The sequence below is a fragment of the Lepisosteus platostomus genome, chromosome 1 (genome assembly GCF_059453375.1).
Source record: "Lepisosteus platostomus isolate fLepPlt1 chromosome 1, fLepPlt1.hap1, whole genome shotgun sequence".
Taxonomy (NCBI): Eukaryota; Metazoa; Chordata; class Actinopteri; order Semionotiformes; family Lepisosteidae; genus Lepisosteus; species Lepisosteus platostomus.
The window spans coordinates 18,381,625-18,397,809 of record NC_142611.1 but is presented as its reverse complement, the minus strand read 5'-3'; the positions used below and the strand labels follow the sequence as shown (position 1 = coordinate 18,397,809).

The window sequence follows — 16,185 nt, the reverse complement described above, 5'->3', positions numbered from 1 at the left end:
AAACCTTGTTTGTGTTAAATTGTAGAAATAAACACTAGAAATAACACTAATACCTGTACTTGCAATTAGGTCATTAGCACGAACTGTGTGGATTTCTATAAAGCCTGGGTTTTCTTCTTCAATCTTTTCAATTTGAAGAATATGTTTTCCACCTCAATTTTGATGATTTCATATCCATCTTTTGTGGAAACATCCTGCTAAGCAAGTAAACTGTATTAGAGGACTTCAAAGCTCAGTTAAGAACAAAGTGAAATATGAAATAGTCCATTCCTTATTGCCGTTTTACTAATGTAGTAATGTGAGGGTTTTACATTTACTTAATTACAAATGGGAACAGTAAATAGAGTGCTTTGATGGCAATTAGGAATCAAACACAATAAAAGGCACTCATACATAGATTCTATACAGTATATACAATATATGATTAACAGATACAACACCAAAAATATGCATAGCAAACAAACAAGAGTAAACAGATATATAGTATTTTTACTTACTAATCATGCTGTGGTTTTCTCATTAGTTGGTCATTCTTTGAGTGATTGACAGCAACCTCTGACCCATAGTCTTGGGTACCAGACTGAGAGGAATCATTTTACACAATTACTGTGCGGGAACTGTTACTGAATGGATCAGTTAACAATGTCCTTCACTGTGTCAGACTTGGAGTATGTTGCTTATCAAAGAGGTCACTTGGCTACAATCCTAATGATTGTCGATACAATGCTAAGTACTTACTCTATACTTTACTCTATACTAGGATGTATTAAAATGCATCAGATAAGTACAGTACTTTATATACACCAGTATATAAAGTACTTATTAATACAATTTTGTTGTGCTTTATGCCTCTCAGTACATTTAAGTAAAACATATTTCTATATATAAAGTTATTTTTTATATAATAATAATAGACTTGAGCATGTTTCTTACAGGTAACTTAAAATGGAATGGTGGAAATGTTCAAATAAAAATACAGGGTGAATTTTTGTTCAAGTCAATTTATTTTAAAGCCTTTCACTATTAAATGAATTATCCAAATCAGTGCAAATTGCATTCACATGCTATATTTAACAGTAACATTGCACAAAAATACATAAAGTCCAATCAAATTATTTTCTCAAAATGCTTAGTTGTAAATAATGAAATAATGCATAAATAAACGGAGAAGACAAAAACAAACCAGAAAATGCCTGGAAAATACAAGATTACACAAAACCCAGAACGGAAGACATCATAGGGTAATTAATACAATTAATATAATAAAAAACCAAGAAAGACTCAGCAAAGAATACAAACAAAAATGTACATACAGTAACTGCAATTATCAAAAATACACCTTAGGTGGGTAGGTACTTATTATTTAGTTTCTATATTGTGCTTACCAGTTTAAATACTACAGCACAAGTTAGGATTGTTGGCCACATACAGGGATCTGCAGATAGCATGACTGCAACCACAAAAGCCTGGCTACATTAACAATAATTCAAAAACAATATGCTGATCCCCAAAACATCCCAAGACATAAATTATTTAATAAAGTTATGTCAAAGGATGTGAGGGCTCATTTGAAAGTAAAGTGTAAGATTAGTGATGTGGATTTCTTGTTGTTTTTTTATTTAAAGCCAAGTGTTTCACAAAGAATAACATAACTTTCAGAAGATTTGCCAGAGCGAATCAGGATATCACAGGTACGTGCCTACACACACAAAACAGAAAGCTTTGGAATGCAGAATTATACAAGGATTAGCTCGTCTCCTTTTAGTGAATGAGCTTCATGAATAGGTTTATTTGCAAAGCAGAACTAAAAACTGCATTGAAAAAAACTGGTAGTTTTTCGTTATTGCTGCATGGAATCCTACTTTTCCATCTGCTTATTGTAATTGTATTTTATTTCTTAAAAAATATCTAAATTTAAAAGAAAATACCTGTGAAAAGGGCAGCCTCTGTTTCCTTTGATACTTATGATAAGTGAGAAGTAGGCAAAAAGTGGCACAGACCATGTTATTTCTTTCATAGTGATCTTTTAATGCTAAGCAGCCTGGCGTTTTGAAACAAAATAAAGATTGTTCTGGGGTTTGGGAGAGATAGACAAGGTTGCACTGGAGAAAAACAAATGAAAAGAACAAAGTACATAAAACCAAAATAACCCCAGAAATTCGAAAGCATTATAATACAATAGAAAAACCTGTGAAACCCGCAGAAGAGCAGCCCCTGGACAATACAAAAAAAACCTCTTTTCCACATTTCAAAGGATGAAATTCCTGCAGTGCCCTTGGTATGTTAAGCAAAGAGGAGTAAAGTAAGCTCAATTAATATCACGAGGATTCTGCCGGCCTTTTTGTGGTTAAGGATCTAAACTGAGTTATACCCTATTCAGTGATTTCAGTTCCTAAAATCGTAAAGAAAGCAAACTAAAAATTTGTAACTGAACAAAAATAGTTACATTTAGGATAAAAAACTGAACAATGTAGAATTATACTGCCAGCAGTGCAAATAATGTTAGCAATGTGGTATACTTTATTATTTGAATTTACCAACATATCAAGACCTGTATTGAATTCTACAGTATATAATGAAATTGTTTTAACGGATCTCAACTGCTTATATTCATTAAACTGGATGCTGTGCCCTGCTTAAAGTCAGTCGTACACTCTTGGGGTTATATTTAGTTGTTTTTTTTTGGCTGGAGAGAAACAGAAAGCCTCTGATGAAATAATGGGTGATTTTCAACCTGAATGAGCCATAGATTATTGTACCCATAAGGACTTCAGTCAGTATTGCTTTAGAGGATCACCCAATGAGTAAAAAGCTTCCTTTTTATTATTAGTCAATGTGGCACTGACAGGGGAAGAGATGCCTACAAGCACCAATAGGACTTCAGTGCTCAAATTGGCAAACCAGAGGAAGGTCAGAGGAAGCAGAAATATCATGACTGAATCTGACAACCCTCTGAAGATACAAACACAATGTACTACATAAGCCTTTGAAAGGTACATGTGTTCATTTGCCTGTATGGAATGGTAAGCATTTACTATTTTGTAAGGTAAGCAGGAATATGAAAAATATGGAAAAAACTAAATATTATCTTTCAACCATTGTTTGGACATTAAAACATCTGGTTTGTCAAAAGTCTAGAAGGAACCCATTTCCAATTCCTGGTGTGCTGTTAATATAATAATGATAAAATTTTATCTAAGGTCTAGTTCCTTTCAGACGACAGGTTCTCCTCTCATTCAACATAATTCCATTAACAGATTTATTCAAGGTTCAGGACTTTATAATCTTTACTCTGTGACTCTACTACCATGAGATCAGTATAAGACATGCACAGTGTTAGGTTACTTTTCAAAAGTAATCCACATACAGTACATCACATTTATTAATTCCTTTACAGTTATGTTTACAATTTAATAAACAGTATTTTTTATTCTGTATCAAGAAATATAAAATATAATATTTTAATAATTAGAATAATTTAATAAATAAAGGAGTGGAGGGAAAATGATTTGTCATCAGTTAAAGGAATGCAGTGTGTAAAGTTACCATTTTAAGAAACACAATCCTTCTTGAAAGCAATTTCCTATTTAAAAAAAAGAAACCAATTTGTGCAAGTAACTGTAATATTTCAAAAGCAACTTTTCCCAGATCTGGAGATCATCATAGTCCTCTCTGCCTGATGCTAAAAGCCAAACTTTTATTAACAGCTTTCTCGTTTCTGTAAAACATTGCTATTAAAAGGTGGTTTTATAAACTCGATTGAAGTTTATAATTTTACTATTTCTGAATTCAGTTTCAGGTGGTACTATGATTCATGCAACTGCCACACAGATCTTGGGTTCAGTTTAAGAGTGGGGTGCTTTCTGTGTGGAGTTTGCCTGTTCTCCCCCTGTCCAGAGACAAAATTCACCTTCAAAAGGCATGCTGCCTGGGTTAATTGGTGACTCTAAATAACCTGTATGCATGTGTAACTTCTGACATTCTCTCCAGAGTGTACCCAGTATCTGCCTTGTACCCTTTGCTTTCGGAATCGATCTAGGTATCTGTGTGCCTGACCTGGAATAAGTGATTTTCTGGCAACTAGATGATAAAAAATGAATTAAAGACTGTCCAGAAATCAATTTTGATGATATACTAAAACAAAAAGAAATGAATTTGAAAAACAAACCCATTACATTAGCATAAATTGATCATTTTTCATACAATTGAAATACACAATGGCACACGTTTCATTATGTTTGAAAATTAATTTACTCTCAGTTTTCTTTTTAAAAATGCAGGATACAGTGCTGTTCGACTGTTTGGAACACAAAGTACAGAGATGCTAGGGAAGAGAATACAATTATTTCATTTTTTAAGTAATCTCTATTCCCTATTAACTTTGCATCCCTAAATCTACAGTATAATAATCTTATCTTTTCATAGTATACAGCATGTTTCCAAACTTGGATTGTGCTGTACACTATATTAGCAGTAAACTTTCATGAATATATTTATTTTCCATACCATTTTCAAATATTCTTGAAACCTGTACTCTTATACAGTACATAGAGTAATGCTGTTTTCAGGACTGCCCTGGGCTTAACAGGATTGGTTTTCATTCTAACAGTCCTTCAGTTCAGCGTTTGCCAAGTTTCATTTACATTGAGACTTGTTGTATTTGCAGTTTTCACTTTGGGAGATATTCCCATGGACACAGTTGCATTTAACCTGAGATCAACTCATTGAAAGTGGTCTATCCTTTGGATTGCAGAGAGGTCTTCCTCAATTTTATTGGGAAAGCAGCCAAATGTGAAACTGTGCTCTTTAGAGTTTAGTATTTGTTTCACATATTAATCAACATTTGTCTGTTTGCATTGACCTGCTGTGTTATTCACCCTGGAGTACAAATTTACCAATGTGATTCTGTTGGAACATACAGTAGGAGAACCTTTTTACAAAGACTATTCGTCCTAGCCTGTTAAAGACCTTAGTTTCCTTTTTATCCCTCTTCTCATACTGCAATCTTACCTGGTACAGCATACAGTTTTTATAGTATTTGTATTTGAGCAATAGGCTCCTTACCTCTCTATTCAGCTAAAATTTGTAAACATAAATGTTTAGTCTGTCATAGAAACTGTAAAATATACTAACAAACAGTAAATAGATTTATTCTCAACAAGACTATAAAAAGGTTTTTTTATTTTTTTTTAATGAGGGCTTCTTTTAAAGCTTTTTGTAGAAGAAAAAAAGAAACGTTTATAGATTGCATACTGTAGGACATCGGAAGGAATTTGCAATGCAACTAGAGACTTATTGACTGACAGAAGATAATGACATCCACCATTTTCTAGTTTCACTCTTCTTGTAATCATTTCATGTTATCCCCAAAACCTGTAAACTGGTGTGTTTCATTAGGAAATGTAAATCATAAAATATAAATATATTTAAGCTTGAATAAGTTAAACCAGTGTGCTCATTTTAAAAGGAATGGATAAATTAATCTACAGTTCATTCTCTATAGTCTCCATAGTCTTTGTTGCTTGAGTAAGCTATTTAACTGGACACTGATCTTATTTGTTTTGTATGCTTATTTTCGAGAATTCATCTCTAACAGTTTAAAACCATGTTTGAGTTTCACTATTTGAATATAAACAGAAAATGCAATTTTAATTCTTTGTAAATCTAATTGTTCATCAACAAAAATAGTCTTTCTTATAGGAATATTTCACTGCACTTCTAATTCTTGTGTACTTCTTCATATTCTGGTGCTCAAGAATGTCTCTTATATAAGTATATTAACGCAGAGTATACTCGAGCGGTATACTTTAAACATGTTTGCAGTTTGAGCCAGCTTTATTATTCACAATGTTATTCTATTCTCCAGCTACAGTGGTCCTTCTGATAGAAAACCTCCTCCTCCATTGTTAATGATAAAAATACTAATATCTAGTACTTTGCTTAATAAATATATCCATGTACACGACTAGAGTGGGTTGCAATGCAGGCAATTACTGCAACTACTACATTATTAATATGGTAAGGGCCTGGCAACACAGCACATGTAACTGGATGCATTGTGATATAGATCTCAGTCTGTCTCTTAACATTCTACCAGTGAAAGGAATCACATGGGACAGCTGTAACAGATGTCCCTGAGGTGCACAAGGCATCAAAAAACACTAAATATTTTATTATTGTTAATATTTTGGAAGAACTTCAGATACCACAGAGGGCAGGAGTGAGGAGGGGAGGGTAAATGTTCTGCTATTGGGGAAAAAAATATATTTTCCCAAATTTTGTCCACATACAGTACAAAATATTACAGAATGAGCACAAGAATTTATAAAATATAAACAACCTGCTAGAGTCAGAGGGCTAGAGATAAATGTTAGTGGTGTTAAGATGCCTGCTTTACAAACAAATATGAGGTACTCTAGGTAAGAAGTGCATTTTTATTCCTGTAAAGAGTCCAAAGCCAACCTTCTGAATGTAAAAAGGCATATTTAAATAACAATTCTTGAAGGGGTTTGAGTACTGTCTAATTAAACTTAAAGTATTAACATTACCCATACACTCCATCTTCCCATCAATATTAATATTCAGTGAGGTTACTAGTCCCATCCTGTGACATTACAGTTTTATCCATCTATGAATTCAACGGTGTTATTATTATTGAGGTTCATTTTTCACTCTGAAATGTGCATACTGAATGAGATACTGGGTCTCGGGAGTGACATAATTCAAGCAACAAGGTAAGAGCCTCTCGGGCTTCCAGCATTTTTAGATTTTACAACCATTACAAATTGAGCTCCAAGACACAATGGAACTAATGACACAGTGGAACTAATGACATAGGAAATGAAAACTTATAGTGAAATTAAGTGGCTAATAAGGAACAAGTAAAGGTTTATTCCATGCTGAAAAGAGAAGAAAAGAAACACAATGTTTCACCTGTGGAGCCTTCTTCAGACGTGAGAAGGAGAGGGAAACGCCACCTACTTGAACTAAATATGTTAATATTTTCATTTCTATGATATTGTTTTAGTCGTTCTTTAAACACCAGATAAGTTTATAAAGATATTTCCTGTTTCTTACAAACATGTCCATAAGACCATCAATCAGAACTTTGTGTGTCAGTAGATCTTATTTGAAAATCAAGACACCCAAACACAGCACATTTACCCAAAACATTTTTTTGTGGATTTTATGGGCAAAAGCTCCAAAAACGTGAACTACATTTCCATTGACCTAATGATTTAGTGTTATGGAAGGTAAGAGTTAGAGGTATTAAGTTACTGATGTCGACAGTATACCTCAGGATTCCACAAAACAGGGGACATAGCGATGGTTACATTTTATTGGACATTTTGTAGCTACTACATTGAAAAACAATCCTGAATTTAATAAAAGAGAACGCTCTTTGACCTAAATCAACATCAATGAATTTACAAAAAAATCAGACAATGTGCCTATATTTTGTAGATCTTGGGCCTCATTAACTTCCTTGATTTTCATTTAATAATATTTTGTATGCATCACAAAAACGGAACCAGTTCTATTCCACTTTCATAATGAGTTACATTTACACATCACCCACAATTTGCCCTTATAAATTTTCCTCACCAACTATTGCCAATTTGCCCACTTTCTGTTGCGACATCTTTGTTTCGGGACATTTCAGGTTCTCACAGCATGATTCTGATCCATGGCAGTGAAGAAAATGCAGACGGCTGCGGTCACAAGTGTGTGCATCCCTTCGTAGAGGAGCTTTGGGGAGAAAACACTCCAGATGAACAAGTGGTACCGCAGCGCTGTGACGAGAATGATGTAGGCTGCAGCTGGTATGGATCGAAGCAGTGCAAAGCAGTAGCAACCATGGCCAATGGCCGCTGTGCTCCTGAGGAAAAAAAGGTAAAAGTTAAATTTAGAACATCTCAGCGTCTTGTAATGATAAATATCAGATATATTACTATGCACACACCCCCAGAGCTCATCTGGAGCAACATCATTAAGGTGAAGGGAAAACCGTAATTATCAGCCTTGCACCAATTGAAGGAGGTTGGACACATACTACCCAGAAAATTTTGCCCAGCAACTTTTGTTTGGCTCAAAGATGATTCTGACTCATTTGAAACGCCCCGGCACATAAGAAACCAAGCCAGATCTCATCATCTGTTCACATGGGTTCACTGTTTACTCTTAATTTTCAGTCCCTGCAAATAAATAGGTAGAAGGAAATATATTGAAAGCTTAGCTGAGCTCCTCAACGTAAAAACAAAATAAACAGGGTTACAAAGCTAGCAAGAGATTAAGTTGAATTGTATAATAAAAATAATAAATATATAAACAAACTCACTGCTGCCTCCAGGGCAGTACAATATCACCTTACATTGACAGTTGCCTTGGGGGTTTCCTCTTGGTTTGAAAATTGCTCATTTTTATATTCTGGAATCTATTTAACTTGCAAGGTACTACTGTTTCATGAATGAAACCTTTGCAGATGTATCTTTTTTTAAAGGAAGTTTAGCATTAAGTGCCCAGGCAGAAGTAGGGTTTGCCATTTCACCAAGATCTGAGAGAGTGTAATCTTAATAATCCCTACTCCGCCACCCTTGACATTGAGCAAATTGTGTGCCAGCACTTGGAGAATCCCTGGGGAAGGTATTCTGATTATCTCAAGTGATTAGAAAAGACTTGGCATCGAGAAAACCAGCCATGTACAACAATGCGTTCTATGTTGAGATCCTATGTGCTAGATTTACAAAGAAAGTCTTAGCACACATAGTTGTGCTATTAGGGCAAACCTTCTTTATTATACATTTAGAGGAGACAAACATGAAGGTCTAAATAATGGAGAACAGAAGCCACAAGAGTGGTTTTCTCATAAATGACAATGCACAACAGTTCCTCTGAACTTTTTTTTTTTCATAAGTTGTGGAAAATGGAGCACTGTATCGTACATTTGGCACTGACTGAAGGAGAGGTGCTTCTCTTACACCACATGCACCTGGGAAGCTGTGTCAAAAGGAACCCTGACTGACTAATCTGACCATAATCTTGATCGCAGTTGGACCAAGCTTTGATGCCTGGACCACAGAACTCAATCTGTGCCTGGGTGAATGCCTTTACCAGCTTAGTCGAACAGGAGCCAAATTACATACTGTATGTGTGTTAGTGTGAGGTGCTCTAAAGCCACTGACATTCTCTCTTATTCATAACAAATCTGAAAAGTTGAATATGATGTCAAGTATTTGGTATTCAAATGACTGTGGAAATATCTCACCTTTTCCACAACATTGCTTTGATTTTCCTTTTGTTACACTCTCTATGTTGATATTCCCCTGCAAATAATTTCTCACAAATATCCTTAAGGTTTATTGTGGCATACCATAGTAAAAGTACAGTAAACTACGAAAAACAGAGATGACTATAATACAGCAGACAGAGGTATGAAAAAACATGGGATATTGTGACAGGCAAAGTAAACGCACAGACAGCTTTTACAAAGCAATTTTGCATCATTACCGTTGCATCACAGAAATAAGAGTTCTCCACCCGTGAAGAAGTGCTAAATTTGGGGTGTGATGCGCAGTGACAAGTTTTGCCTCAAAGCATCAGTGAATGGCAGGTGCAACAACAGCCCAGCATATTGTAATTAATCTCGTGCTCTTGCAAAGGCTCACTGAAGCAATGGAAATGCTTAGTATTATATGTCATTACCAATTTACTAACCTGCCAGGATCCCACTGTGTCTACCAGGCACTGCCTGATTTTGTGAAAGACAGATTTATGCTTCTCTGCATGGATCTCACCTCGGATTTGTCTGTCTGATGAAGGCATACATTTCCACAGAGCTACAAATTATGAGGCAGGATTGAAAGATAAAACTACTATAAGTCCCAGTCTTGCCAACCCTAGAAATATCGAAGGGGATACTGAGTTTAACATGTCTTCTTATGATTACACCACCAGCCAGAGAGATACCCTTACAATGTGAAACATGTAACTGTTGAGTCACTGAACAGAGAAATATCCCTCTCAAGCATTTTGATCATACAGGTGTTCAGAGATCCTTAAATGTGTCAATATTCTAAAAATAAAGCAAATTACACTGTGCTTATAATTCATATCAATTCATTCATATACATATTAATCTCAGAATTACAAATACAAATTGCATGACAGTAAAGCAAAACTAAGAGTTTTGAGAGACACCTCAGAAATGATACTATATTATACAGTATGTATATGCTAGTAACATGAGGCTTTAGGGCTGGGTTTGTGCTTTTAATATCTAATTTTTGTGAATAGTGTTCTGGTGAGCGTAATTGTTAGATTTCTTGAAGCAGTATGACTTCTTTTTTTAAGGATTTCCAACCATCTATTTTCGAACCACTTCTTCTTACTCAGGATGCTGGAGCATATGTCAGCAAACAACAGGTACAAGGCAGGACACACCCTGGATGGGACACCAGTCCACTGCAGGGCACACTCAGTCATAAACATGGACACAGATATGCACACACTCAAACCAGGACCAGTTTTCGCAGAAGCCTACCAGTAACTTTTAATACTGTGGGAAGAAACTGAGTCACACTGAGGAAAACCAATGCAAACATCTTAACTCCAAGCAGATAGCACTTTAAGTCTGGAATTGAACCCAGGGTCCCACCTAGGCACTTTGCCACCATGCTGCCCATGCTTTAAGGCTGAATATGCTTCCTATGGCTACAATGCTTTCAGCTTAGACTGCTTGAATACTACTATGAGTTTGAAATTCCTATCAAAATCAACTCTTCTTAAAAGAGCAAACAACGGACATCTCTGAAGAGTAATTTCATAAGCTGTCCACTTATCTGTCCCTCTCTCATGAGGCAGTCACAATGGCAGCAGATCCAGGTTGCCAAAATAGTTGTACTTATCTTTCTGACTCAAGACAAAATCAAGTTTGACTTAATGGTGAAATCATTAAGTCAGCCCTTTTAGAACATCAATAGAGATGACACAATAAAAACATCAGTCACAGAGAGGTAGCAGAAAGGGAAGACAGAGGAGAACAATTTCTGTCCAAGTAATTTGACCATTACAAGTACCAGACTCTAGCCCTTAAGAAATTGACTTGTTTTCTGTTTCGGGGAAAAAAAAACTGGTTCCATTTTGTTTTTTCCTTCAGGCTAAAATAAATCTTATTGTCTGGTGATGCATTGCTTTGAATAATGAAGGGGATTCCCATTTTTTTAGCATCCACTTAAAGAGAAAACGTTAATTTTTATAAATTTTCTTGCACAGAAAGCTGATATTAGTACTTGACTCTTATCTGTACTGATCTGATTGATATTTCTTATTCTGTCTGTAGTTTTAACAACCACCAGTTTATAACAGCATGAATTCCATCACTGATGTGCTGAATTTACTTAGTTAAGTTCATTTTTTTTCTGAATGTCCAGAATATTAAATTCAGCACATTTTCTTATTCACCTGTTGTATTTTTTTAATTAAATTTGATACATTCAAGAGAAGTGGGACCTGTTGTAAATTTCCAAGATTCATGAACTCATTAAAATCACAACAAAAAATATCGCACCTGCTTCTCTGTAACTATCGATATTTATTTATTATAGATATCTATCTATTTAGTTGTCCACTCACAAAAAGGAACTTTAAAGAGGAAATTAAGTCCATATTGTGATCTGTTGCATTTTTGCATTCTTGAAAAAAAAACATGAAAAGCTTAAACTAAGGTGCAAAGTATTATTTGCACTGATGCACTGGCATGTTTGAAAGTCAGCATGGGAATAACTTATCTTAGAGGAATTAAACACTGGCCTTGTGCTGGTTGAAGGATTATTATATTAATATATCACAGCAAGAAAAAACAACTCAAAACTTTTGCTTCAGCAGAGTCCTGATAAACACACTTTGTCATGTTGTAGCTTAACGAATCTGTTACGTGCCACTGTGTATATTCATTTGTGTGCCTCTATCCTTGTTATAAAATGTATGATGAAAGAAGCACATTCTAAGCATGAAGACTCTGTCTAGTTGTTTTTTTCCCTCAAGTCAATGTGACCTTTAAAGGTCATTCTTAATTGTAATTTTAATTAAAAAGATAAAGCAAAGAACTTAACTAAAGATGTCAGCACTTTCACAACAGGGAAATGATGCAAAAATTCACACACTATTTTTACCAGTATATTTAGCTGTTTGTACTGTTTACTGTTAATATCATCACCATGATCACCTTCAATAACCATTTATCCCTTTCAGGGTCAGACTGGCCCTCAACCTATTCTGGGAAGGACTGGGCTTAAGGGGGGATATACACCTCAGAGAGGACACTAGTCCTTCGCAGGGCACACAGAGACACAGACAAAACACTCACACAGGGCCAGGTTTTACAGAAGCCAAATAACTTCTTAATTTAACCTACCAGCATGTCTTTGGACTGTGGGAGGAAACCGGAGTACCCAGTGGAAACCCACATGAACACAGGGAGACCAAACTCCACATAGATAGCCCCCCCAGAAATTAAACCCAGGGTCCCAGTGCTACGAGGAAGCATTGCTTACAACTGCACCAAGTTTTTAATAACATATACAGTAAATACCAAATTTACCAGTACTGGGGTTTAAACCACTCAACATGAAAATACAGATACAGAAGATCTGGTTAAACTCTAGATGGATTAATACAGTTCCAAACGGATGTGAAAAGATGTAGCTCCTGCTTGAGCTTGTTATAAATTCACCAGATCAGTCAGCACTGGAGCACTTTCATATCTTGATTTTTCTGCTGCTATTTGCTTATAAAAGACCAGTTCTCAGAACAGGTTCTAGGGCACAGAACTAAGGCACACACTTCTCAGAAGGAATTACATTTTCCCCTTATAACTTGCATGACTAAACAAAATGGAATTAAAATGTAGTTAATACCTTGAGAAATTCAAGATTTCGGTACAGTATGTGATATACAAAAATGCACCAAGCTGTAACTGAGCAAAGGCCAATGTAACCTATTTACATAGGATAACCAATGAGTAGAAGAGTACATTTACAGCAGTATTGTTAATAGTTTATAATTTGGTGTTGCATCAAAAATTAGTAGATGGGTGGCAAGTCTGTCAATGTTGTATGTTCTGTGAATAAATAGTACATATGTACAGTAAGTATTTAGGTAATGCAAGATAATTTTGAAAAACTAGGGGTAATTCTGTACTAGTTTTCAATGGTTTCACATCATTGTGACAGCACCTTGTGTAATAAGCTACATTGCTGTAATCTATTCATTAAACTTGTCATTGCCTGGATGAAGCATTTTTTTCTTGAAATAAAAGGTCTTTACAGATAAAGTAACAGACCTAGATTAATATGAGTTGGAGAAATATTTCAGTGTGCTTGGCTTTACTGATTTTACCTTTACAAACATTTTTCCTCCTTTAATATTAATGCCATTTTCAAGAATGAACAGAAAGCAGCCAGCTATAATGCTAATGTTGGCATAAATAGATCTCCATCTCTTTACAGGCCTTGATTTGTTCCTCCTTAACAGAAAGGAGTGTAATGATATCAGATAACAATACGAGAAGTCAATGTTAATTACTTTGAATTTGCTAAAATTCATTAAAATTGTGCCAACAGACAAATTATGTGGAGCACTCACAGTGGTTCTTATCTGGAAATGCCAGACTGGCAGTTATAACGCAAAAATGCAAGACTACCTGCCAAAATGAAGGGCATTAACAGTTGCAAATAAATGGTCTGTTGTAGTATTGCCAGGGTATTGTTGGATGTTATACAGTATGATGATATACAGTTGTCTCTGAAAGTTTGTGGTAATGATCAAATGTTGATGAGAACGTAATGTTAGTGTACTTCTGTATCATGTACTATGTCCCTAAAATATTCAAAAAGAAGGATTTATGTGGCATGACCTCAGTAGGACATTCACTTTTGAAATGAAATCAAGGAAAATTATCCGGTAAAAACATTTAAACTAAGAAGTGCAGCTGAATGTTTGTAGCTGACAGGGTTAAACTATACTCCATGTAGATGGCATAAAAGGCAGGGCAATAATTATTGATAAATCTCATGTTGCCATTAGGTGCAAAATCATAAAATTACACCACGATCCATTCCATAGGTTAAACAATCGTGACAATATTTTCAAAATCTTGAATGGAAGAGAGAGTACATAATTGGAAACTGGAAAAGCAATCAATCATTATGAACCAAAACCTGGGACGGTAGCAGAGTAAAAATTGAAAGAGTGACATTACATTCAATACAAACAAAATTATCAACTTGAATTTAACACTTGCCCTTATGAATTTACACTGTAGGAATTATATGTAGCATGTTGACTTTTTCTTGAAGATCAATACAGCAAGAAGGAAGAAAATGGGGAAATTGTCTTTAGAGAGCTGCTTAAAATGTAGCAAATGCCATGCTGCATAGTAAATGGTTCTTCAACTGCAACCTCACTTATTCAATTTCCCAGAGGTACATAAGCTAAGTCAAGTTAGTATACCCAAGGAATAAAAACCTTCTGCAAAACACTGCAGGCCACACAGGCCGTGAAACTGCATAAGTAATGTGGAATCAAATTTTTAACCAATGCAGAAAAGGGATACCCTTGCATTAATAGGTAGTGTGTAAAACAGGGAGCTTCCCTCTACATGAAAAATGTTAAAAAACTGTATATCATCCCATATATAAAAGCACTGAGTGTGAAATGTCACTTCACTTTTTAATAAATACAAAAACAATGTGTATATTATAACTAACAATGTTTGTTCATATTATCTGGATTACTGGTGGATACATTTGGAAAATTATACATTCATGAGAGAATTAACAGAAAAAGTGAATTTTTGATTCATAATGAGACAAAACTGAAGTTGTTCATGATGATAGTATTCAGATACCATATTCAGTATAGGACTACTGAGCTGGTGAAAACTGCCAACCTTGTTTTGCCAGTTGTAGATAGGAGATAGGAGACAAGAGTTTTTTTAGTGTTGAAGTATAGAAAGGTAAATAATATGCCTTTGTATAATGTTTTGTATAATGCAGCCTATAATTCAAAGTAACAGGTTAAGGTTTATTCAATGCTGAAAGGAAAAAGAGGCACAACGTTTAAGCTGTAGGTGTAAGGGATAGAGGTAAACCAACAGATCAATCCAGCATGGAAAAACAAAAGATAGGGTAGTTAAGAAGGGGAAATACCACGCACATGTAAGGCCCCTGTGGACAATTCTAGATTATTCGATTACATCATTTATTTCCAGCAACCTCATTTACTGCATCTCTGGTTGAAAATGCCCACCTATTTACAGTGGTGAGACAGGAAGGAGACTGGGAGACCATTTCAGGGTTGTGTCAGAGCTGTGAGGATAAAAAATCTCTCCAAACAGACAGTTCCCCATTTCACCACTAATGGCCATGATTTCTCTGTCTGCATCCTCACAGAGGAGTTTCAGAACTCCCACTGCAGTAAGACATCCAAAACCAAAATTATCCCAAAACTTTGATTACACCTCCCCCCTTCTGTCAATGACAGACACTTCTTCTAAATCCTTCTTTATTCATGTGCAGGCTGTAGCTTCACACCTCTCCTCCTGTTCTCCCTGAGTGTCCATACCATTCCTCCCCTACTCAACGTCTCTTCTTAACTACACTGTCTTTTGTTCTTCCATGCTTTATTAACTGCCAGTTTCCCTCTCTCCCTCACATGAAGAAGGCTCCACAGCCAAAAAGTTGTGCCTCTTCTTTTCCTTTCAGCATGGAATAAACCTTAACCTGTTTCTTTGCAGCTTATGAATGTTGACGCAGCGACCTACTTGAACATCTTCAGCCTAATATAACACATATTTACCATGAAATACATGTACTGCTATACTTCACAAATACATTTGTCGAATTAACTAGCACGAATTTTGTATAAAAATACATTACATTACAAATGTTTACTGACTGCAGATTATTTCTTTATAATATTAGATAACAAAAATGCAAAAAGAAACTGTAGTAGGGTGATCCATGAAAACTGTGGAGGATGGAAAAGGGATTCACACACTTGAAAAAGTTGGGAGCCGCTGGTCTAATGTTATTTTATGCACCATTTATTATAAACGTTTCTACTGTAAGTATAATTAACCTTTCTTGTCAAAACAAATTTAACATCGCTTGGTAAAAAAGAGAGAAC

General features: G+C 35.3%; 1 protein-coding gene across 1 annotated transcript in view; it reads right to left on the bottom strand.

Moving 5' to 3' along the window:
• Window positions 1-985: 985 nt before the first annotated feature.
• Window positions 986-16,185, bottom strand: part of pigg (phosphatidylinositol glycan anchor biosynthesis class G (EMM blood group)) — a 131,408-nt gene continuing 116,208 nt past the window's right edge. Inside the window, exon 13 of the mRNA XM_088626285.1 lies at window positions 986-7,879. Within this exon, the coding sequence (XP_088482411.1) occupies window positions 7,660-7,879 (220 nt within the window). The 3' untranslated portion in view covers window positions 986-7,659. The remainder of the gene's footprint in view (window positions 7,880-16,185) is intronic.